The sequence below is a fragment of the Pelmatolapia mariae genome, linkage group LG17 (genome assembly GCF_036321145.2).
Source record: "Pelmatolapia mariae isolate MD_Pm_ZW linkage group LG17, Pm_UMD_F_2, whole genome shotgun sequence".
NCBI classification, from domain to species: domain Eukaryota; kingdom Metazoa; phylum Chordata; class Actinopteri; order Cichliformes; family Cichlidae; genus Pelmatolapia; species Pelmatolapia mariae.
In genome coordinates this window covers 4,544,093-4,570,069 of record NC_086242.1, presented here as the reverse complement: position 1 = coordinate 4,570,069, position 25,977 = coordinate 4,544,093, and the positions used below count along the sequence as shown (strand labels likewise).

The 25,977-nt window shown below is 40.5% G+C and overlaps 1 protein-coding gene across 1 annotated transcript in view; it reads right to left on the bottom strand.

Moving 5' to 3' along the window:
* Positions 1–23,047, bottom strand: part of LOC134615950 (proton myo-inositol cotransporter-like) — a 96,745-nt gene extending 73,698 nt beyond the window's left edge. Inside the window, exons 1-3 of the mRNA XM_063460636.1 lie at positions 22,138–23,047; positions 3,670–3,829; positions 2,034–2,242 (exon numbers count right to left, since the gene is read on the bottom strand). Of these exons, the coding sequence (XP_063316706.1) occupies positions 2,034–2,242; positions 3,670–3,829; positions 22,138–22,714 (946 nt within the window). The 5' untranslated portion in view covers positions 22,715–23,047. The remainder of the gene's footprint in view (positions 1–2,033; positions 2,243–3,669; positions 3,830–22,137) is intronic.
* Positions 23,048–25,977: the final 2,930 nt, after the last annotated feature.

Sequence of the window (25,977 nt, the reverse complement as noted above, 5' to 3'; positions counted from 1 at the left end):
CTAAACTGAGATTTTGTATGGCCAGCATTTTTTTTGCAGTTCCTACAAATCAAATTTCATGCACACTTGATGGTCTGGGCTTACCACATCACTAACAGTCTCTTCTTTTGTGCATGCCACTGAAACTGACTACTCTTGCTGTGGGGAAACAACAAGAGTTTTTCAGTTTTTTCGGTGCATTTGTGTCTCTCTCACGCAGACACACACACACACACACACACACACACACACACACACACACACACACACACACACACACACACACACACACACACACACACACACACACACACGTCTGGTTTGCTATCCTCGTGGGGACATCCCATTGACATAATGCTTTCCCTAGCCCCTTACCCTAACCCTAACCATTAAAAATAAATGCCTAACCCTAACCCTTACCCTAAACCTAACCATAACCTAATTGTAACCCTGACAGTAAAACCGCATTTTGAGTGTGAAAATTGCTTTCAACCCCGAGGGGACCTGGATTTTGGTCCCCACGGTGCAGAAAGTCCCCACCAGGATAGTAAAAGTCAGATTTTGGTCCCCACCAGGATAGTACGAACCCGTACACACACACACACACACACACACACACACACACACACACACACACACACCAAAAAACGAAAGAAAGAGCAGAGTGCAGATAAATAGTGAGATAAAAGTGAATAAACACTGTTGTATTTGTGCGTGTGCATGCATGCATTAAGAGACTGTGTACCTATAGCCCGGTTTGAGCAAGATTTAAAAAGAGATTTTGGGTAAAGATTTGCAGGCTCAGGCAGTGAGTGTCCATTACACACAGGCATTGAACACAGCAAATGTATTGATTGCCAAAATATTAGCTAATGAAGCTCAGTCGGCCCCATTCTGCCAACCTAGTCCAATATTGTCAGCTCACGCCGGCAGAGCCTTTTATGATGTGGTCGAGCAAAGGTCAGCTCACACAATAATTGACCATGAAGAAGGAAGAATTTTCGCTGCCTTTTCCTTGTCTCCCTTCAGCTCCCTTTCTACCTGAGATCTCTATTTGCACTGTTGAATAATCTCAGTGTAAAGCACAGGATGTCGAAATTAAAAAAAAAAGTAATCTGTGACATTTTCAGAGCACTGTTGAAACAAAAGAGACTCAACCTACGCCCAGTTCTTTTTATTTAGCACAAAGCCGCTCCAAATACTGTCAAAAACGGAGCATTCATTTAATTTCATAAAGGAAGTGATGAAAATGATCTTGAACACCAAACCCCATTACGCAAGGACAGACAAAAGATAAGAACTCCCCCTTCAGAAACTCAAATTGTGTCAACAGAATCATCAGACGTATAATGCCACGTTACAGCTCGCGCTGTTTGACTGGCAGGTCACCACCAGCGCCGTAGGAGTCAAGGGCACGCAACGGGGCAACTATTGTTCTTTAAGCAGAAAAGGACTTCATCACGCAGCAGGAGGAGAGCATAAACAGTCACGTCAGGCTCACTGAGATCACATTAGAATGATTGGAAAGGAAGACTCTGCCTTCAAGGCTCTGGGCTGTGACTCTGTCAGATGTGAGGTGTTAATATAGCTGTGAGGTGCACTTTGAAAGGAGTGTACATTTCACGGAAATCAGCGACTACACTGAAACTGTTCATATGTGAGCCAGGCTTTGTGGTGAAATGCACAACAGCATGTGCTTAATCATTTTATGAAAGGGCAGATTTTGTGTTTATGGAAACTGCGTGTGTGCAGTTTTAACCGCAGCAATTAACCACATGTTGCTTATGCGAGTTAAAGCAAGCTAACGTTTAACTGTGGCTTATTTTTGGTGATCCAATCACACCTGCGGTAAAAATACACTTTTTCCATGATTTTTTTCTCTTCTCCTCCCCTGGTACAAACCAACACTGGATCTGGAGCATTGTTACAATCCGAACATGTTACTTTGTTGATTTGTTAATCAACAAAAGGAGGACAAAAACATTATGCTGCTCATGTGGGCTGATTTTTTTTGCAGAAACACAGGGATAAGGAAAAAACACTCCTCCCCTCACCTCCTCCGCTGTCCTTCTCCTCTTCCTCGATGCTGTTTTTGATGCTGTCATACTCCTCGTCTATGTTCTGGTTGCCTCGGATCTGACTGAGCACGCGGCGGGCCTTCTGGGTCAGCCCACGCTGAATTAACCAGCGAGGGCTCTCTGGCAGGAAGAGGAATCCCATGAACTGGAGCACAGCGGGGAGCACAGACAGACCCAACATGTACCTGGGAGAGGAGAGAAGGAACACATGGAGTGAGACTAATTATGATCACAGAAATGCTGTTTTTATTTTTGTTTGTTTGTTAGCTTTTGACTAATGAAGGGTTTGAAAAGGTTGAAAAGGTTTATTGTGCAAAATTCAACTGCATATGCAAGAACAATCAGGTTTCAGCAACGCTCCCCTGCATTCACTTTATGCTGACAAGTTCAGCAAGCAACACGTGGTTTACTTCATTAAAATTAAACACTGGGGAAAATGTCAAGGCTTTTTTCAGATTCCTCTGCTTAAAATAACCTTAACATGTAGATTAAGCATTTAGATTAATCGCTGCACATTAGAGATAAAGTTCCACTTGCTAGAAGCCTTGCTTGAGAAAGAAAATCAAAACAATAAAGCGTCACTATCTAATATCACTGCATAATTAGTTTACCCTAACAAAGCCACACTATGCTGCACTGAAGGGTAAAAAAACTGCAGGATTGCTCTGCAAGCATAACATGTTATGTGCCAGTAAGGCAAAGAATAGGAGGATATAAGAAAAGTACACAGGGTAAAAGGAGGCTGTAATAATGATAAATTGCTAGAGACTGCAGTAAACAGCCAGAAGTACAAGGTTCTTCTTCTTCTGCGAAGGCAACGACGTCAATCTGAGAACATCTGTAATCTTAACTCAATAGGTTTTCCATTATCATTATGAATCACACCAATCTAAGGCTCGCCGAACAATCTCCTTCGTGTCTATCAGAACTGCAGCCGAGGCAAATCCTTTCAAAACGGCCAATTCTTATCAACAGTATCTCGCAGCTCGCCGCTCAAAGACTCCGAAGACCGCGAAGCTGCATTCAGCGTGACACGAGGAAAGGACGCGAACAGAAGAAAGAGAAAACAAGAGTATCGCTCCAATATACAGCACAGCTGCTCACAGTAAATGCTAAAGACTGACCCGTGCTTGTGTTGACATTTTGAATGAGGGTTTAGCCGGAATGACAAGATTTTCTGGCATTTCATACGCTAAGAAGCCAAAAAAGAGACGATGTTATCACATCTGATTATATGACTATCATTAAAGAAGGCGGTGCTGTTTACATCCTGTGAGAAGTGTAAAAGTTCTGCTTCTGTATTCTTTTTTCTGTTGAGATACAAATTGCGGTGTGGAAGGTGCTATCACACATTTTGCATGCACTGAAAGATGGAGCTTGGATGTAGCTTTGGGGTTTGAAGAGTGAATTCCTTAACCCTGTATTTTTTTAAATGGCCACTAGAATGGTTGGAAAAGTAGGGGAAAAGTGGGAAAACTGACCTTGGACTGAGTTTCAGGAATGAACGTTATTATGGGCTGACAACTTGTGAATGTCGAGTGTTTCAAACGATGATTCGATAACCACTGGGGGTGAAAGGTGTATGTGAAAAGTTTATGAGTGTGTGTCTGACCTCCAACCGTCATGGCGCAGATAGCTGAAGGCTCCGTCGATGAGGCTGGCTGTGAACTGCCCCCCCGTGATGAAGAGGGTGTTAACGGTGACTAGCTGACCCCTTAGGTGGGGTGGAGAGGCCTCAGCGATGTACACGGGCACCGTCATAGAGGCAATACCTATACAGTAGAGGACAGAGGGAAAGGAGACGATTAGGGGTAGGAACTATTGGCTGAAGTAGAATTTCCAAATGTTGACTTACAAGTTTATATAGCAAAATGTATAACACATTTTATCCATCCATTTTCTTCTGCATTCCAATTCATGGTTGAGGGGGGACTGAAGCATATTCCACATGTTAAAGGTGAGGGCCATGGTACATCCTGCACAAGTCACTAGTTTGCCTCAGTGCTAAAAGTCAGAGACAGCCTATTTACACTCACATTTATAACTATGGGCAATTTAGAATCACCAATTAACCTAACCCTGTGTTTTTGGACTCTGGGACGAAGCCCTAATGGCCAGTGAGCACTCATGCAGACCCAGGGAGAACATGCAAACTTAAAGGTCCTAGGCAGGATTCAAACCCAAGGAACTTTCTGTGAGTTGGTCATGCTCAGTCATCGAGGCAAGGAAATCCCAGGAAGTTGATTCTGTTCATTTAGACTTTGTTCAATCCAACTGATGACCCAAAAGTGGCACTCAAGTATCAGGAAAAACAATATTTACGCTGCTTTAACCATATTTAAAGTTAGCAGACATACCATTTCACAATCACTTTATTTCTGTGATACATTTCAGCCATTTCATTCCCACAGGCATGCACACTCGAACATGGTAATTGCAGAAATAAAGCGTACATTACAGATTTTAATTTAATTTTGTGGAATCTGCAGTGGCCCTAGACTAATCATCGTGACACTAATCTGACATGTTATCACTTTGGCTTGTTAGGACAATTTGAAAATTATTTAAACTGCAAAATAGCATTTTTTTTAAATACAGTAATAGACTTTTACAAAAACAAATGAATACACTTATTGAAGTTATTTGGGTAATGTTTGCAACGCCTACAAAAAGTTATGCTTGGTCTTCTTCAGTAAGTTTGACCATATTTGCTGATCAACGGCAGCAACAGTGATGTCACAAAGATGTTGACGTAAATCCAAGAGACAGAAACAAGCATACTGCAGTGTCTTCCAGTAATGGGCTCTGTGCTACTCACACACGGTACACAGGCTGTCCACACACAAACACATACAGGGCAATGCACACTTCTACACTCTCAAAAACACAGACCAAAACTTGTGTGACTGGATGTGTGACGAGGTGCCATGAGGCTGAGGCTTTCTGCAGCTGGCTCCCCATAAGCTCTATTAATAGTCTGCCATCTACACACCCCACCCCACTCCACCCCTCGCCTCCCTACAGCCACCGCCCTGGCCTGAACGGCCGCCATGACTACGTGGCTACCCGTCGCTATGGAAACCACTTGCTGGGAACGAGCCACGCTGTCTCAAAGCGGGCACCACACTGTGGCAGCTCTGGGAAGACAAATCAATAAGCAAGATAGGAGGAAATTTACTATGTTTTTTTTCTCCCCCTTTTTTTTAAATTAATTTGTTCACTGCTTTTTCTCAAACAAGGACAAAAAAAAATCAGCATCTTGAGGCGTTTAATAAAAGACCACAAATCCCCAAATTACAAACTAATAAAAGGTGAACTGTAAGAGAAACTGTGGTTTAATGTCAGATTGGAAATCCGTGTGCGTGATTGGGGGATGGGCACGCCAAAACACACGTGGAAACACTCCGCTCTGCTCTCACACAACCTCGAACTGCAAACACACCCTAAGGATTTAGAGTCAAGTCTTTATCTTTGTTATGGCTAAAAAAAGGATTATCATCTGATGGCGGAAATCCGAGATCCAGAACACCCCCTGAAATCTAATCAAATGCTCTTTGGCAATGAAGCCTGTCTGCTCAGCCCAATTTAATAGAAATGCATTTATAAGCCTTGGAGAGGTGCTGCCGAAAGATGAATGCAAGACAAACCCAATCGCGTCCACGGGTTACACTAAAGTTAGGATCCCGAAACTTTGCCTTGTGGAACATAACCATAAATATCTGGGGGAAAAAGCATAGATGTGTGTACTGCTGTTCACTATAGCTTTAGCATTCAGCTGTTACAGTCCCTGTCTGATCTTCAGGAGCATTAGCATCACGCTCTGCTGCACCTTTAGCCAAAGCCTTTGTGTTATCCTCTCTTCTGGACATTAAATTAGGAAAACAAAGAAAAAATGTGACAAAAAACCCTCTGTCATTCTAACAGAGCTGTTCAGCAGTGAGAGTTCATCTAGGCTTTAGCAGGGCTTAAAAGTAAAAGTCTTTATTTATCGTTGGCTCACTAACTAATAGCTGGAACCCTTCCACACTAAAATAGACATGTAAATCCCATCAGTGCTAAAGACATAGAACTGAGCCTGTCTAATGACTATTACTCTCTCCGTGTACTTGAACTGTGCTGCTAGGAGGCTTTTAATAAAACTGATGGAACATCCAGCAACTTAAAACATTGAGCCATCTCACGTACAGCAACTACTGCAGAGGCTCCTGGGAATTGTAGTTTTAAAGTCATCTGAACCCAAAAAGAAACAAAGTCACAAATGACCAAAGCGATTTGTCTGCTTTAATTCCTCTTCTGTTGCGTGTGCTAGCCTCATGCACACCTCCCATCATTCTACCTGTTTTAGCCTTATGCATCACTACCATATCTCTGTCCAAGTCCCGCCTGCCGCTATAGCCCGCCATATGCCTGCCGGCGAGATACGACAGCTGATGTTGTTACATTTAGTGAGCAATGAATCATGTCCATTTCACATGCTGCTGCAGGTGGTGACGGGGAAAATATCTGAGCATACAGGCCAGGAAAAAGGTTAAATAGTGTACCGATTCGCTTCGGTTTATCCATCATCTGTGATTACATATTTTTGACTTTGAGTCTCTGGAGTCCAACATCGCAGTGACTTTTTCTGTTTATTGGTGTACAACATGCCTTTCTTTCATTAATGCACAGAAAGATGATTTGGAAATTGTTTAATATACTAGTGTAAATATGAAAACAGTTATATCTTCTTTTTTAATATACGTTGAATTTCACACCAATAGTTTAGGGCCTCCTTTGTCATATTTTTCTTTACATGACGAGCCAAATGTTTACACTGGGTGCATTTATTTTATTTACATGAAAGAGTCTCAACTTGGGTTTGTAATTAACTGAACACTTACATCTGTTTTCAGGGGTGATCCTGAGACTAGTGAGTTGTGAATGTTCTCTGTGTCCTACGCTCTAATAGTTTAGCTCATGATAAATGGATTTTATTTTTTAACACATTTTTAATCTCATCTATCACTCAGAGCACCTTTTACACTGCAAGCTGCGTCCACAGACACTTTTGAATGCGTTGATCCACTAGAGCGTAACTGGGTTTGAGTACCTTGACCAAGGACACTTCAGCATAGGGTTGCTGGAGCTGGGGAACAAACCAATGACCTTCTGAACAGCAGATAACCTGTTACAAAATCTCAGTCAACAAAAACAATAAGGTTTTTGGAGCTGTACTTGAGAACTGGATAACCAGTGTGAAGTGTATTTGACTAAAACAAATAACATTACTTGTAATATTAAGTAATAAAAACTTCTAAGGTTGGGTGGCACAGTGGTTAGCACTGTTGCCTCACAGCAAGAATGTCATGTGAGGGCTGTGTGCAGGCAGGAGTGGTGGACCCAAAGTGCAGACTCACGGCAGGCAAAAGTGTACTTCAAAACTCAGCTTTTATTGCTGGATGGCAAAAACGTAACAAAAACCCGAAAAATACAAAATAAACTTACATAGGCAGGCGGACAGAACACACAGCATAAATGAAGGTAGATCGCGACACAGACACAGAGAAACACAGGGCTAAAATACACAGAGGGAGCAATCAGGGAATGAGTAACAGGAGGGAAACACAGCTGGGGCAAATCAGGCCTAACGAGACAAAGGAAGCAAAACCAGACGCATTTACATGAGACACAGACTTTCAAAGTAAAACAGGAAACATTACACAGGCTGAACTACGACACAGACTCACAGGCAGGCACTACAACAGAGGGAACAGAGGCGTGGGACCAGGGCAGACACAGACAGTGACTGGACACGGGGAAATAGCAGACAGGGGAGACAGCAACTAAGGATTACACAGAGACATAAACAATAAGACAGAACTCTAACAAAGAAACCAAAGACTAGAAATGATAAATAATATAATAAACTCAAAACGCTGGGTCAACGACCCAGGCATCCTAACAAAGAAGGTCCTGAGTTCAGTTCCACCATCAGGGCGGGGTCTTTCTGTGTGGAGTTTGCATGTTCTCCCCGTGTTTGCGTGGGTTCTCCCTGGGTACTTCGGCTTCCCCCCACAGTCCAAAGACATGCACTTAGTGGGGATAGGTTAATTGGAAACTCTAAATTGCCCATAGATGTGAATGCTTATCTGTGTATATGTGTTAGCCCTGCGACAGACTGGCGACCTGTCCAGGGTGTACACTGCCTCTTGCCAAACATGGCTGGGACAGGCTCCAGCACCCCCCGCTACCCTGAAAAGGATAAACGTAAGCGAATGGATGGAACTTCTATGGTTGACTTCCACATTGTCAAACGTGTATGATAGCTATTGCATCCACCTGTGAATGATTTCGCTCTAATGTTAGGTTATCTGTTGCACACCGTGCTTGCAGGCTCTGAATTTCCTGAAACTTTAAATTATTTTATATACCTCTGCATTTTGACATCGATAAACTGTTTGAACTGTTTGTCCTATCAGGTAAGTTTTCTCACCCTACAGACACTTCTAGGACGACGTTCTGGGACGCTCCACATCATGCTACTGACCTGCTCTCAGTTAACTTGTTGTGAGATGTTCAACCAGATGCTTTGTTGATGGCATTTTTTTCAGTCTGTGCTCCTGCCTGAGTTGAACTGATATCAATTTAAAATTAAAAGAATAAACAATATTTTTATTATTCTTAATAACATATAGGTCAAAATATAGAAGAGATTTGCAATTAATTTTCCATTTATTTGCACTGAAATCAGCATTCCATTTTAAAGATCATGATTGTATGTTAAATCTAACTGGATCCAATAAAATACGGATTGGAAAACCAAGCTTTGTTCCTTCACTCCTTACCAGGGAAATAGATCCGTCTGCCATACAGAAGACCAGCTAATTCAGGGAGATAATATATTTACTTTCAGAATCATATTTCAAATGGATTATGTAAATTATAATTTTATCTAGAAAACTATAGATTAGACAAAATTACTGAGCCACACCTGTTAATCTATGAATTCAGGTATTTTCTGTCCCATTGCCACAGGTGTAAAACATCAAGCACCCAGTCATTCAATCTGCCTTTACAAACATCTGTGAAAGAAGTTATTATTGTTTTTATTATTAGTATTGTTATGATTAGGATGGCATTGTTGCAACAATGATTCATTATGATGGCATTAACATCAGCACGAGAACTGTGCACTGGGAGCTTCGCGGCATGGATTTCCATGTCTGAGCAGCTTCCATAGATTTAATGTGTAGGTGATCCAGTCTTGCTTCCAAGATGTCTGAAGAGTAGGTTGAAAGGTTAGTATTTTCTACACCAGCTTCTTCCAGGCATATGAATATACAATATTTGTCTTTAAAAACTAACACAGGTTGTTGTGTGTCAGCCTCTCCCTGCATCAGTATCACTCTTTTAGAGCACACATACTTAAAAAAAGAAGTGACAGGATATGAGTAATGTCAAGTTCATATTCCTTTTATATTCTCAATAGTAATAAAACTAAAAACAAACACACAAATTAACTCATGTTATGAGTACATTTCTTTACTTGAGTGTGAGTCCCGTTACCAACACACTTGCACTGTGCTTCTTTTCTCATTAATGAGCTCTCTATTCAGCACTGAGGACAGCTCGCAACACTCACACACACAAACACGCAAACGCAGTCTGAAGTTGCTGTCTGGTCAGGCTCAGCCTCAAAGCAGCACACTTAACAAAGGATCTGTCTGGTCTTCTAAAGGCGGGCTCTAGGCACACGGTACAAAGGCTAGGACTGAGACTTGATCAGAAGAACGAGGGAGATACTTCTTCATAATCTCCACGACTATGATCTTGACAGACAGAACATTTTCTGGATGTGTTGTTGTTATGATGTTGTTCTTATAATGAAAGCCGATTTTTAAGGATCCTCTAACAGAGGATCCTCTAACAGAGGATCCTTAAACATGCAAAGTAAGGGGAAGGGAAAAATCTGATACATACTTTTAAATGTGTGTAATTGTGAATCGTGATTGAATGGATTGGTGAAAGAAGGAAAAGCTGTAACCTTTCTGAATTGAATTCAGGAAAAAAAGTAAAAAATTTTGATTGGTTTCTCTAAAAGCATGTTATGGAATATTAAGACTTGTTCTGGAAGGCTTAATTCAGAAATTAGCCACTGCTAAATTTCATGCTCTGGAAAGTCAAAATGCGCAAATGTCAAGCCAAACCCAACTCATCTTTTAAAAACTTGACATTTAAGTGATGTAATTTGCACATTAAAACAATAATATGCGCATAAACAAACTTCTCATTAAGTCTACATTTAGGTTTCGCCTGGTTAGGAAGAGAATTGCGACTTAATTATATGAACCAACCAATTAATTAGCAAGCCTGCAGGTTGTAATTAAATGTTATCTCAGTGTAATTAACAGTACTATTTTTAAGCGGGCCTATCTCCTCTTTCAAAGAACAAAACAATTCAACGCTTGCAACTGCTGGATAATTTAGCCAGAAAACATAATTATACAGTCACTATGAGGGTGTCTGTGTGTCCTTTTATTTGTGCATGTTTTTTTGTCTGTGTGTGAGGCATTGGATTATGACTAACTAAGCCAGCATGCATCAGAGGCTTAAGGCAGAAAAGAAACATTTTTATGGCTCTTTGTTGAACAAATGAAAATGCATTGTCTTGGGGCAAGCTCTCCGGTGATTGATTAAATCTGACAAATGGAAAAGTTTGAAAATGGAAAGTTTTTCGCAGATTAAATTTTTAATGACCTAGCTTGTCCTTGAAAATGTAAAAAGAAAAGAGGGAAAACTTGGATCGCTTCCTTCGTGATCGTGGGGATGTCTTCTAGCATGTTAACATGAGCGTTGTTAGCTGTAACGTTACTCTGTTTTGGAAGCATTGTTCGCTCACCGATGCCTAAAGCTGTTGGTTGCTTCACTGTAGGGCAGAGATCTCCAGTCCTCAAGAGCTACTTTACTGCAGCTTTTAGATAGATCCTTGTTCCAACACACCTGAATCAAATGAAAGGCTTGTTAGCAGGCCTTTGCCAAACCTGTTGGCATGCTGAAGGGGTAATTCAACCATTTGATTCAGCTGTGTTGGAGTAGGGATGCATCTAAAAGCTGCAGGACAATAGCTCTCGAGGACTGGAGTTGGCGACCCCTGATATAGGGTGAATTGAGGATAGAGCTGAATAATTCCCCCAATATATCATAAACCAGGGGTCGGCAACCCTAGGCACGCGTGCCACAGTTGGCACGCGAAGGGTTAACTGATGGCACGACCATAGCCGGACTGGCCATCGGGCATACCGGGCATTTGCTCGGTGGCCCGATGCTTTTTTTTTTCTTTTTTTTTTTTAACGGTATAAACAATGAAAATGAAAGCTGGTGGATTGGCCAGATGCTGGCCGGTGTGTAAAAATAACTCAATTGTTTGGTGGTGGCTATGGCGGAGCTTCCACAGATTCAGTAACATTATCAAGTGGCCAGCAGGTGGATGAGGGAGAAGGGAGGCAGGAGGAGCAGAGACCCGAGGCGGGGCCGGTCCGAGTGTCAGGTGAACTGAACTTCAGGTAAGAAGTTATGACCTGCAGTCTATCTGGGTCAGATATAAACCAAGTTTAGGTGGAGTTTATTTTCGTGCTGACTTTTTACAGTCAGTTACAACAACTCGTACTGCGTGCTAGCTAGCATGACGGAGTTTCTATACAGCTGGGTCGGTGCTATGATGTTACTGATAGTGAACTTTATTTTATTCATAAGGTTAGTTAGTAGAGTTGCCAACCGTTCGGTTAAAAGACGGAATCGTCCCGCATTCAGAGAAATTATTACGCGTTTTGTGTTGAGCTGAGAAGGGACGCAGTTTGGCCCGGACTTCAGCTAGGATGGAAAAAGACACAAAGGTGGATTTATTCTGTCATTACGCTGCAGCTGCCTCTTCTTCTCTCATTCTCTCCCCCTCTCTCTCCTGTTGCTACTTTAATCATGAAACTGACCAATGATCAGCTGATCGGCTTTTCTCTCTTGTTTGTTTATCGCCCACTTTGCGCCAGAAAGAGGAAACCAGCGGATGTCGCGCTAAACAACAGCAGCACGTTTAAGCTTGATCAGCTGTTGTTAGAATTTATTTAATATTAATTTCTAGTTTCAGCTGAGGTTTGCTGGAGCCACAGCTGTAAAAGCTGCTGGTCATGATATCGGTTTGTATATCTGGTGAGAGGGAAACATGAAGATGAAGCCAGGAGATGTCCTTACTGAATCATCAGAGCTGAACAGGTGATGGAAAAACAGGTTTACCTTTAGGTTCATGAATGAGTTGAAGGGAAGTTATGAACTGTTTTTGAGAGACAAATAACACCAGGATCCTTTTCTAAGTAGCTGACAGCTGATAACTGTGCAGGGGTGGATCTAGCAAAGTTTTGCCAGGGGGCCAGGTAGGGCATTAACAGGGAAAGGGGGGCGCAAAGAAATACTTTCTTATTCTCATTTAAAATGTCTGGCTGTTATTAAATTATTATCTGAAGCTTACAACCAAAGTTTTTATCTGATGTAAAATGTATAGAAATCATACATATACCAACAAGACAGTGTACATCACTGTCACAACAGTGTTTGTTTTCATTCAAAGGCTTTATGGCTTTAATACCTGGTGGGCCGGTCTCTAGTCAAAATGCTGGCTGAATTAATGCCAGTTAATGCAACATCGAAGCAGCTGGAATCCACAGCTGTGCGTGTTCATGGAGCTTGCATTTTCACCTGCTGGACATCACTACCTGACAAGTTTAACTGTCTTCAGAACATTGCAGAGGCCTTATTGACAGTATTTGGCTCTACATATCTGTGTGAGCAGATTTTCTCTCACATGAGTGTCCTCGGGTAGCCGTCTGAATGCTGGACACTCAGAGACCTGTGTCTCTGAGTGGGAGACCAGTGATCACATTAACATGTGTGTCTCTGTATTAACAGACATGCCATATTGGCTGAGTTTATTTTTCTTATCATTGTTGTGAGGAGACCATAAATAGCATTTGTATTTTCTGTTGTACAGTCCATTTGCTGTTAGGGAGTTCTTGTTATGGATAAAAAGTGTCTTTTTTTGTTTCAAAATAGCTGATAACTATTCGCTGATAGCTGCCAACATCTGCAAACAAATATAATTCTATAAAGTGGTTCTATATATTGTGTAACTGTTCATATAGAGCGTTATTAAATTTATTGCTAATGCAATCATATGGCACTCTGACTTCTGAGGAAATTTTAAATGGCACTCGCCATCAGAAAGGTTGCCTACCCCTGTCATAAATGTTTAGGACCTCATGTTAAACATGTGTACTCAGTTGGATGCTTCCTCTTTGCATCTCTTTGCCACTGTCAAAAGTGGGCAAACTTTATCGTTTGTAAATTCCACTTTTATTGAAGAGGGCACAACTTTAACTGAGTTTTACTGATAAAACTCAGTTGGAGCTTGGAGGACGCAGCATTCACGATTTGCTCTCTGAGGTTTTAGCCATAATCCAACCATACCGTCATCTAGGGGTGCAACGATACTCGTATCGATATTGAACCGTTCGATACAGTGCTTTCGGTTCGGTACGCATGTGTATCGAACAATACAAAATTTTTAAATTATTTTATCAACTTTTCTTCTGACGATGCTGTGGATCTGCGTTCGACTACTCCGCCTAGGCTAAACTGTCGAGCGCAGATCCACTGAGCGCAGCGCAAGCTAGCAAGACAGAAGCTTAGCTCGTTGCAGCATGGCAAATTGAACCTCCCCCACCCTCATTCAGATATGGCCTTTGGAACTATTTTGGTCTTCATGTGAAGTATGACCCTGATGGTAAGCGCGTCATGGACAAAATTAAAACAGTATGTCGGATGTGCCACGCAATGCTCAATTACATGGGTGGGAACTACTGCGTTAGCGCAGTTTGCTCGTTAACGTGTTGACGCCGTCCAGCCCCACGCACGGGGCGATCCGCGGTAGCTCGTTAACGGAGATTTGCCGTGTTGTGGCGTTAATGTCATTTCAGATTAACGCTGACAGCACTAGTGGGAACACAATGAATATGACTGCACATTTACTCCGACATCATCCTAGTGCAAAGACAAGTGGAAGCAGACAAAAACAACAAGCACGCATGCTACAAACTTTACCCGTGTCATTTAGACAGCCGTTAGCACATGATTCTCCTTATGGGGACCTGATATGTTTAATATGCTGCTGAGAATATACCCCAGAAGAAGCGTATAGTATAGCTTTTATTTTGGAAAGAGCCATTTCTCTGTAATAAACTCTCTTTTCCAAAGATGAGGGATTTCTCCATGACATATTTAGTTTTTTATTACTTTGTCGTTTCAACAACATTAAATTTAAAAACTGTACTTTTGAGTTAAAATATATATTTATAATTTTAATAAATGACAAATTAAAAAAGCATGAACATTTTTTTGTATCGAAAAAATATCGAACCGTGACACCAAAGTATTGAACCGAACCGAACCGTGAATTTTGTGTATCGTTGCACCCCTACCGTCATCCAAACTTTACTCAGAGACTTTGAAGAAATCTCTGTGCAGAACAAGGAACAAGGCAAATCATATACTGGAGAAGAAAGACCAGCTGGCTCTTTATAAGCACTCAGTTTAAAAACTGGGATCTCTGATGGTGTGATGGTGCTTTACTGCCTATGGAAGTGGCACCCTGCACATCTGGAAAGGCACCATCAATGCTGGAAGATTTATACAGTTTTTAAAGCAACAAAGGAAACTCCTGCGTATGTTTTCCATGGAAGGCTTTCTGTATTTCAACACAATGCTAAACAGTATACTGCATCTGGCACAACATCACAGCTTGACAGGAGAAGAGCCTGCCAGAATTCAGACCTTTCACAAATTGAAAACATTTGGCACATCATGAAATGAAAATTGAAAAAGAAAACAGAGGACAGTTGTTCAGCTAGAATGGGACAACATTTATCTCCCAAATGTCCAGCAACTTGTCTCTTTAGTTCCCAGATGTTTACAGGCTGTTGTTGAAAGAAGAAGGGATTTTAAATAGTACTTTTGAGATGTATTGTTGCCATCAAATTCAAAATGAACTTCTTATTTCTTCACCTGGCACTTTTTCACAGTTTAAATATTATTTCTTTGTATTTTATTGTAATTAAATATAAGCTTATAAGATTTACAAATCATTGCATTCTGCTGTGTCCCAACTGTTTTAGAAACGGAGTAAATTTAAGTTTAATAGCTTAAACAAAAATGAGAACATCTGAAGTCCATCTGCAGATGAAGCACACCGATAAATCAGCATTGTTGGTGATGAAACCAAACTGTTTTGTCCACACACAGTTAAATTCTCAGTTTTTCTCCTTTACTTTTATTTTTTGGATTTGTAATGCATAGCTAGGGGGATAAGCCAACTATGTGTCTATATCCATGATGGCCAATTAAATTTAAGGCAAATTAAGAGGATAATTTTCATATTCACCAAATTTTGTTTTCAAAGCCACAGAGAGCCACTGGTGACGGCAAAAGAGCTGCATGTAACAGCTCTAGACTTCCTCTAGGCTTTTTTAACATTTTTTAAAAAATGTTTTTGGTTCCCTGACTACCAAAACTTCGGAGAACAATTTGATAAAAGCAGAAATATTGACTGCCTGGTCAATGTCAGGGTTAGTGCTAGGGTAAGCAGTGGTTTCTTTGCACTGCTGAGTCTATCTATCTATCTATCTATCTATCTATCTATCTATCTATCTATCTATCTATCTATCTATCTATCTATCTATCTATCTATCTATCGGAAATTATGGTTTGGATGTGGATAACTGTTTGACTGAATTTGAAAGTACTAAATCAAATAATAAATTAGAGTTAATCCCGCAAGTCTGGCTCAATATTGTCTGTCTGCTTGCGCAAGCACCAGCTCATATTGCACAACAGTCGATGTGCTTAGGCAAAGGTCAGCTCAACAATAACCAGGCTTATGTGTAGAAATACAAGAAGGCATGGCATGGCGGTGTATGGCCTTTCCTGGTTTGACAAACAGCTCTGATGACCTTTCCGGTGAGTCCTGTTCAAAAACGCTCAACAGTTGGCTTTTCTGAGAACTGACATTCGTGTTAATGTGCAGGTGATCGGATTGGGCCAGAAAAATTGCATGCAAAACAGGTTGCCTCATTAGCGTCTCCACCTTCTGTTTGCCTCATTATCTTTGAGGGTCTGGCTCACGCATGCTTGGTTAATGGAGATCTCTGTATGGTAAAAATGTAACAGCACAAAAGGGAGGGGATACTTATGATGTAACAGCTGAAATGACCCGTGTGATTAGTTCCCTCCCTCATAAGAGCAATCAGAGCTTGTTCAGTTAATGATAGTGTGCAGCTGACACTTTAGCAGTCCCTCTGTTTTTTTTACCTTATCTTAAAATCTCTGAAAACAATTATTGCTTTTCCCTCAGCTTTTATTACTTTTGTTTCTAAAAAAAAAGAAGAAGCTCCAACTCAATAAATTCCTTTAGATTCGCATCAGTGTTACGACTGCTTGTGTTAATATCACAGTATATTTATAGACTGGTATTTCACTCTCAGTGTTTACAGCAGCTGACTGCCCATTACCTATGTGTATTAGGGATGGGATAATATGTTGATACGGCAATACACAGCAAAATATCAATCCAATTATAAACAACTGACACAAAATATAAATAATGTCTTCTTTTCTTTTTCTTTAGTTATTTTTTTGTATTCAGTGACAAAAAATAACTAAAGGTCATCAAGGTTTGACCCAGATGATTGTCTTGCAATCTACTATTATTGCATATCATTGTATCACAGTACCATTTGGATAATAATAAGAATAATAATAAGGCTTTAATTTGAATGTGTTAATATATTACTGCAAAATAAAAAAAACCACAAATAAAATCTAAAACAGAAGGAAAATAATGATTATAATAAAATAACCTAATATGTTTAAAACGGAATAGAAAGAAGCATGAGCTTATTTAACCACTAGTTAGTAACGATTAATTATTATTTTTACTTTCTGTTTATATCCTACCCAATCATAAATCCTCCATACAGTTTGCTACATATATTTGGCTTTGTAGCTCGAATAACAAACCAAGACACGTATGTACTTACAGGTATATACATATACATACACACACATATACACATGTTAACATTAGTATGGGTTTCTCAGGCCTATGTGTGCTTCAGAGTGACACAATATGGAGAGAACAACAAGACTACATCATCAGTTTATTAAGTGGAATAAGATACTTTCAGCTGCTCCCTTATTCAAAAATGATCACCACAGCGGGTTGCTCCGCCGTGCCAATCATCTTTGATTTGGCAGATTTCTAATTGAGATGGCCTTCCTGACACAAACCTTCCGGGATCTTTGGCATAAGCTACCCATTTAGTCTATTTTCTTCTCATATTAACTGTAATTTCCACACAGAGCTGCAAACAAAATACATAATTTGTCATTTATTCATTTTTAATTAATCTGTATATTATTTTTTTACAAGAAGTCAATAAATTCAAAAATTTCCAGCATCTTGTTTTGATAAACTAGCAGTACAATGCATAAATATGTTCCATTTACACGTCTACAACAGAAAAACAGAAAAAATATTTGCATAAAACACTTTTTCTCGTCATGATCTAATCAGTTATTTGAGTTTTCTTTCTTTCAGCCCTACTGATATGAACATTGCAAACCTTGTGTCCCACCCTGTAGTTTTAAATGTCAAACAGTGTATTTACTGTACTTAAATAGAGGTTCTTAATCCAACTTTCTCTAACTTAAAAATGGCCATGCTTTAACAATTCTTTAAAATCAAATCCTCTACAATTCAGATGAGGTAATCAAAGAAATCATTTAGAAACTTTTCCACATTTGAAGCAGGGAGTCAAGCACAAACTCAAAACATGCCTAAAATGAGTGGATGGAGGTTCGATGGGGCACAACGACTGAGACTGAAGAGTTTTCTCAACATTTTCACACTGTGTATCCCACCGTGTAATTAGATCATCAGAGCCACCTGTCTAATTTACCATGCTGACTAGTTAGAAGTACACATTCAATTTATTTTAATCAGACAAAGTGGCAGCTATTTGCTGCCATTAAAGAAACCCTTTCTCTATCAAATGTCAGGTTTGTTTGTGTAAAATTCCCCGTAAGCAGTCTAAATAAATGACGAGAAAAAAAAACAAAAAAACAAACACTTCTGGAAAGTGACATTTACAAAAAAATTCAAAAATTTAATAAAAGATAAGAAAGCAGCATTTGCTTAAAGTTACAGTGTGTAGGAAATCACCACTAGATGTCAGTAGATTGCAGACTGCAGTGAACTAAATTATATTTTCTTACCTCTCCGATTGTAAGCGCATAATTCTAGCAATGGTGGCCACTGTAGGACAAACGTTTCAGTCAGCTGCGAGATATCAAATACAATACAGCATCGTACTAATGTTAAATTAACATCACTATACCGATGGTATCATGATACTTGCGAAACAATATGTTGCAAGACAATCACCTGTGTCAAATCATTATGTATGTTTCATTGAACGCAAAAAATAACTCTAAAGAGAATAAAAGCAAAAATTTATTATTACTTAGTACCAGTTCTTGATAATTGTGATACAATACTGTATACTGGCATATCAATGTATTATCCCATCCCTAATACACATAGGTACTGGACAGTCATCCATCTGACAGGATCTGACAGCAAAGCCAAAGACACTGTATACAGATAAGACAGCGATATCTCTAGGTAGGCTTGTGCTAAAGCCTATCCCGATTACACTGATCAGAGTAGTCGCCCCCTGCTGTACAATAAAAATAAATTCAGGATTGGTCTTTACTTTTCAGACCAACACGTTCCATCCACCTTTACATACACATTATAGCTTTACAAACTAGGGCTGTGCTACATCATATTGTCCACAATAATATCATTATAAATGTTTGCACGATATGAAAGTATCTTATCAGGATATCATGGCTATAGCAACACAACGCGTATGCGTGGTCCTAGTGCACGTGTCTAAGAGTCAGAGTTGCTGTCAATGTCTGATGGTGATTTAGTATCTGAAAGGGAACTACTTCCACACTACTCACTAAATGTGCAAACAACAAACTTGCTTCACTACTTGAGGCAAAAACACTGTTGAGTACAACAAGGTGGGGACACTAGCAGGTGGAGACGAGTGACCCAAATGCAAACAAATACTCTGCCGAGTGTCGCCGGAGCACTCCAGTTGTGCTCCACGTAACAGGAAGAGCAATTGTTAGATTAAAATTTTAGCTAATTTTAGCTAATTTTTTGAGACAGGAATTTTGGGTTTTCATGAGTTATGTATGCCAAAATCATCAATATTAAAACAATAACAGGCTTGAACTACTTGTTGTGTGTAATGAATCTAAAATATATGACAGTCTAATGTTTATCAGTACATTACAGGAAATAATGAACTTTATCACAATATGCTAATTTTTTGAGAAGGACCTGTATACACATACACATATACACATATACACACATATATATATATATATATATATATATATATATATATATATATATATATATATATATATATATATACACACACACACATATATATACATTTCCCTTATGCTGAGTCACTTATATCGCGGTGTCACTATTATTGCACTATAATGCTGCTGGTGGCACCTTGTTTCAGAAGATTCACACTTTAAGTTAGGTAGACTGTTATCAATGACAACAGTTCATTGGAAAAGAGCCTAAACATGCATGTATTGCAAAAATGTAAATCTGAAATAAATACAAGTGTTTCCAGCATAACCTTTAAAACTTCCATTCATTCATTCATTATAAAATTGTCTTACAACATTCCACTTACAGTAGTGCAAATTTAACCAAGAAGCTGTCATCATCTGCACATTTCCAGTGCCAGACAAACAAATTGGAGCACGACTGGTCTTTAACCACACAAAAAGAATCCAAGTTCGAGTTGCTTCTCACAGGAAGCAAAAGAAATGCAGGAAAAGGGGAGCAAATTAATAAACGACTTTAGTTTGTTAAAGGGGTACACACCGAGCTCTTTAAGGCTGGTGGAGCTTAGTAAGGATCCCTGACCGAAGATGATAAAAATGGTGTGCAAATCCTCCATGTATCACTGAAAGGAGCGCTTACTGGTCTCAAAAGAGGTGATGGACGAGTACCGAGCCTTGAAAGCCACTTTTAACAGCAGAGATGCAACTCATGAGTAACAGCAGCTGCTATAAATAATGTGAGGCATATTGAATTGTGATCAAAAGAAGCGTTGCGTGGAAAGGCACGCAGAGTGGAAGGAAGACCACGCAGAGAGATGGATGATTCAAGAGGGGAGAAAGCTCAGAATGCAAAAATATTCATGCACGGAAGGAAGTAGGAGAAAGGCAATGTGCAAAGGTGGGCTGCAGGGAAGGAAGCAGGGACGAGGCAGCCAATAAGACGAGTGCAACTCAATAATAAAGGCAAAATCAGAGGCACTATGTGTCTCCTGTGTGCTTTGTAGGTTTATCTGGGCTTCCTTTGATGGGGTGATATTTATCATTCAGAATGAGTTTCCCCTTTATCACCTAATGATACCCAACCAAATCTAATAATGAGAATGATGATGATGATAATGGGGACTGCAAATTGTCTAACAGCCAGTGGCATGCAGATAAAGGAAGCAGAGGGCCACGCTGCGTAATTAGACGCTGTGAGTAATTGCAAACCTCAGGCCTGTGGTGGGGGAGGAGGAGCTACAGCAGCGATGCATCACCAAAACCACCAAAAGCTTTAAGATCTTTGACTTCAAGGGGCACTTAAGCCGAGTGCCACCTCTGTTCTTTCTAATGGTGAGCGAGCGAGGGGAAGTGTTGAAGAAGAAATCAATAAATCACATTATCATTAGCGCCGGGCAGGCTGAAGTAATTTCATTGGAATAGCAATTTGTCTAAAGCTACAGTGAATGTTGGCTTTGTTTCTTGCTCTGGACTGGTAAAAAAAACTTTTCTTAACCTCTTAAGCCCCAAGCCTACCTGATGCCTTTTGCCCCCGTATCAGGGGGCGTTGGGGCTTAAGAGGTTAAACAAAGACTCTGGGAGCGTGCTCAGGGTGTTTTATTAGGAGCAGGGCTTTTCTCCTCATGGTATATAAATACGAATATTCAATATTAGATAATATTATAAAGTGGAATGATGATCCTTCCAAATACAAGACAAAATCTTTTAAAGGTAAATATTGTGGAGAGACGAGATGCAATCAGAAAACTTGCTGTCAAAATGAATACTGATCACCAGACAGTGAGTGTGAAGGCCCTGGTATGCCCGTTGCGTTGGTGGCTTTGTACAATGCCGGTAGTATCATTTTCACAAAGTCAAATCCATTTACGCTCACTGTTATGGCTCAGGCAGCCGCTGCAATATTCTCCTTAATCATAGGCGTCGCCACTCAGGCAATACTGTCACATCAGCCATGATGCAGAAGGAGAAATCAAAACTTTTTCAGGAATTCTGTAAAAGGGGCTGTTAAACCCAACACTCGTGTCTTCAACCCAGCTGTGGTGGCGGCGGCAGGGCACGCCAGGTTACAAAAACCCAGAGGTGCACCACCTGCAGAAAAGCAGTCAGCTACCAGCTATCAATTTTGTAGTATGGTGCTGTTCACGAGGTAAATATTTAATGGCTTTAAGGGTCCATGCGGCTGTCCGTGTGTCTGCCAGTTTTTTTGTGACACCGTGGAAAATCTCCACTACAAGGCACAAACTATACATGAACTCTAGGTAGCGGACTACAAGGAGACTTAAAAGAAATATAACGGCTTACAGTTACTCAGGTGCTTTACTTTTCAAAGTTGAACTTAGAACAAAGTATGTTCGACATCTATAGTTTTGCTGCTTGGTAGAATGAAATTGATTTATACCTGTATCTACACTGATTTTGTTAGCTCCATTCATTCCACATTTTTTTTTAATTTTCTTAATTCAGAAATTTTATTTATTGAAATTTCGGCGACCCCACCCACCCCTTTTGCGCCCCCTTATTTCAAAAACCTGAAAACGCCCCTGAAACCTACCGAGCCCCAATCCAACGATGAGCCTACCCGCCAGGAGCACCTCTTTACCGGGAGCGCTGCTAAGGACGATCCCCCCGACGGCGAAGAAGAAGCTGGCGAGCAGTATGCACACTCTGCGCCCGAACACCCCGTTGAGAAAGCCGCCCAGCAGGGCGGAGAGGGCGGCTGCGGCCACAGTACTTGATATGAGCACCTCCTGCCACAGGGCGCTCAGGTCCAGCTCCCTCTTCAACAGGAGCATCGCCCCGGAGATCACCCCGGTGTCATAGCCGAAAAGGAAACCCCCCAGGGCGGAGAAGATGGCCAGGACGTAGACGAAACCAGGTGTAACATCCTGCTGAAACTGCTTGCGGGCAGCCCTCTCCAGGTCTCCAGTGGACGAGGAGGAGGGGGCTGATGGGGCACCGGCGGCGGCGGCGGAAGCTCCAGCGGAGGCGCCCTGGCTGCTGATGCTGGCGTTGGACGGAGCCTTGATGAGACTGCGCTCACCTCCGTCGTTCACTTTCTTCCACCTCTCGCCCATCAGGTTGCTCATACTCCGGAGGTTGTAGTCATGGTCGGCCTGCCTTCGCGACATATGGGAACTACAACACAGGACAGGGCTGCTGAGTTGTATTTGAAGCGTCTGACAACAAAACAAACACACACGCCCACCCAACTAACAGGCCTACCCCCCCACTACACTCAGCTTAGACTTAAAGTCACGCTGACTGTCCTAAGACACTTCCAAATAAAAAAAAGAAGCCCGCTGCTGAGTAAAGTTGTGCTCCAGCCCTGTTTATCCGCGCATGACATCCCTGTGGTCCTGATGGGAGAGTTGGAGAAGAGTAGGGTAGGAAAGGTGAGATAGGAGGAGTGTAGTGGATCATTTCGTCACTACCAGCGTCGGCGTGACGCAAAGAAATGTTGTTTTGGAAGCGTGGAGCGAAGAGTTATCAGCACCATCTTTTATGGGGAATATGCGGTCTGGTTGTTAACTGACCAAATCAGGCGGATTAATATGCTCGTTAATACGCATCAAAAATGTGTAAATGTCTGCTGTATAATTCCATTTGATGATGATGCTTAAGCCTCGTGAAAAAACACTTTTTTGTGGGGCTAAAGCATAAAATCATAAAAATAAGAAAAACGTTTGTTAACTAAAAGATATAAAAAACCGGAATGTTGTTGCTTTAAACATTTTCAACACGTTTTACTCTTACAACAGGCTGCCTCTGGCAAAACTGGAAAACGGCTTCCCCCTACTGGCATTAGCTTTGTATTACAGGTGGAAGAACTCCAAGTGCAGACAGTCGCACAATGATGTTGTACACGTCAGCTGCTATCCACTTTTATGGATTATAGTATCTGTACTGCTGATTAGCTTTAACACCGCCACAAAGCAAGCAGAGTATATTTCAGTGTTCTTGAAATTAAGTAGGATCAGCTGATTTTTAATGAATCAACTCTGTAACTATTAAAATATTCCAGGCAGATGAGCCCGTTGTCACTTTTGATGCTGAATACTGAATGTCTCCACTAAGGCCTAAAATCCAAACATGTAATTTATTTTTCGTCCCATTAGTTAACAAGGACAAAAAGGCTGGACTTGGATTTCTAACCATTAAATTAAGACCTTAAGATCACACCTGTAATATACTCAGTTTACATTTGCACAATTTCTGATTCACTTTAAGTGTTGATTGTTGTTTAAAAACTATTTGATTGATCTAAATTAATCTATTTTGGCAATATATGTGTCATAATCTGTCTGCTTGAAGCTAAAAAAAAAGGTTTGTCAGTGACCCCATACCAACCAGTTTATCTTCTCCATACACTCAAACCATATAATTGTCCTTCACCACTGATGAAACATAGCTGCAGTGTGCAGAATGGCATAGCAGTAAAAGCATTCATGAGTTCAGGGGATCAATATGTGGACAAAGGTGTCCCTGAAGAATTAACATGGCCTGAAAATGACCTGTGATTGAACCCATTACAGAAGAAGATCAATAATGAGACAGGGTCTCCATGCATATACAATAGTTACATAGTACAAACCAAGAAATGTGTCTTTTAGGGAATTTACCTTTTTGTCCCCAGCTAATTGAGCCTTGAGGCTCAATTAATCTCAAAGCTGAATTAGGCTAAAATAGCTCTTTTCTGATGTGCCTAAAATTTGTAATGGACACATGTAAAGTAGCATCAAAATGGGTCTGATGAGTATATATATGCACAAATCCCATTCAAGTCAAATTCGCCAAACACAGCCATCCCATAGATGATGCCACTTTATAGAATAGTTAGGCTACATCATATCAAATTAACCAATTACCTTCTAGTGAAAGAATATTTAATGAGCACATTTTCTCTGAAAGTTAAAATAATTAGCACGACTAATCGGAAACTCAAAAGAAGCACCATAAGTAATACCAATTTTGAATTCAGCACCAAATCACAACAACAGTAGACCCCAGAATAATACATACTGAGAAAAACCCAACAATCGTATGATCCCCTGATCTTTAGGACTTCCTGTTAATAATGAATTACAGTAGTCCAGTCTAGAAGTACTAAAAGCATGAACTAGTTTTTCAGCGTCACTCTGAGGCAGGATTTTTCTAATTTTGAGATATTGTGCAAATGGAAGAAAGCAGTCTTACATATTTGTTTAATATGTGTATTGAAGGACATATCCTGGTCAAAAATGACTCCAAGGTTCCTCAAAGTATTACTGGAGGCCAAGGTAATGCAATCCAGAGTAAGAATCTGATTATATACCATATTTCTAAGATTTTGAGGGCCGAATACAATGACCTCAGTTTTTTCTGAATTTAGAAGCAGAAAGTTAGCGGCCATCCAGGTCTTTGTGTCTTTAAGACATTCCTGCAGTTGAACTAATTGGTGTGTGTTATCTGGCTTCATGGATAGATAGAGTTGGGTGTCATCTGCATAGCAGTGAAAATGTATGTCTTCTGATGATACTGCCTAAGGGAAGCATGTATAATGTAAACAGAATTGGTCCTAGCACTGAACTCTGTGGAACTCCATAATTAACCTCACCGTGTGAAGAAGACTCTCCATTTACATGAACAAATTGGAGTCTATTAGATCAGCGGTTCCCAAACTTTTTTTGCTGGGCCCCCTTTGTTTTACAAGAAAAATGTTCGCGCCCCCCCACCACCTAAACACCCCCCGCACAAACACATCCTCCAACCACACACACCCATATTTTGTTTTCAAACGTCATTGCGGTTTATTTCACACCTCAAACATTTAGTAAACAATTAAGCAAATACAAGTAAACTGCAATAAATTACAGGTAGTAATAAAATAATCTTTGAACACTTTTTCACTACGTCCACACTTAAACGGGTATTTTTGAAAACGCAGCTGTTTCTATGCGTTTGGGCCTTTCGTCCACACATAAACGGCGTTTCGAATCACCGAAAACTGAGATTTTTTTTTAAACGCAGTTTTTTGCGTTTATGTGTGGACGAGGAATACAGAGTTCGTCACGCAACGTCAAAGGTATATGCCTTTGACGTTGTGCGCCACGTTATTGTTTGGCGCACAGCGTGAAATAGGAATGGGAGTGGAATGAAATGGGAGATAGAGACAAAATAATGTTACTGTTAATCTGACTATCTTCAGGTTTTACACGCTTACATATACAAACGCAGTTACTGTCGCTCAGTTTAGAAAGGCAGAGGCGTCACGGTGTGATTATTTTATGTGTAGTTGTTTTTTTCCTGTGTAATAATATTCAACATTGCTATCAATACGTTTTTCAAAAAAATGCCTCTCTGTGCAAAATGGGTTTAAAAACATAAAAAACTGTAGGATACTGTTTTGTCCGTG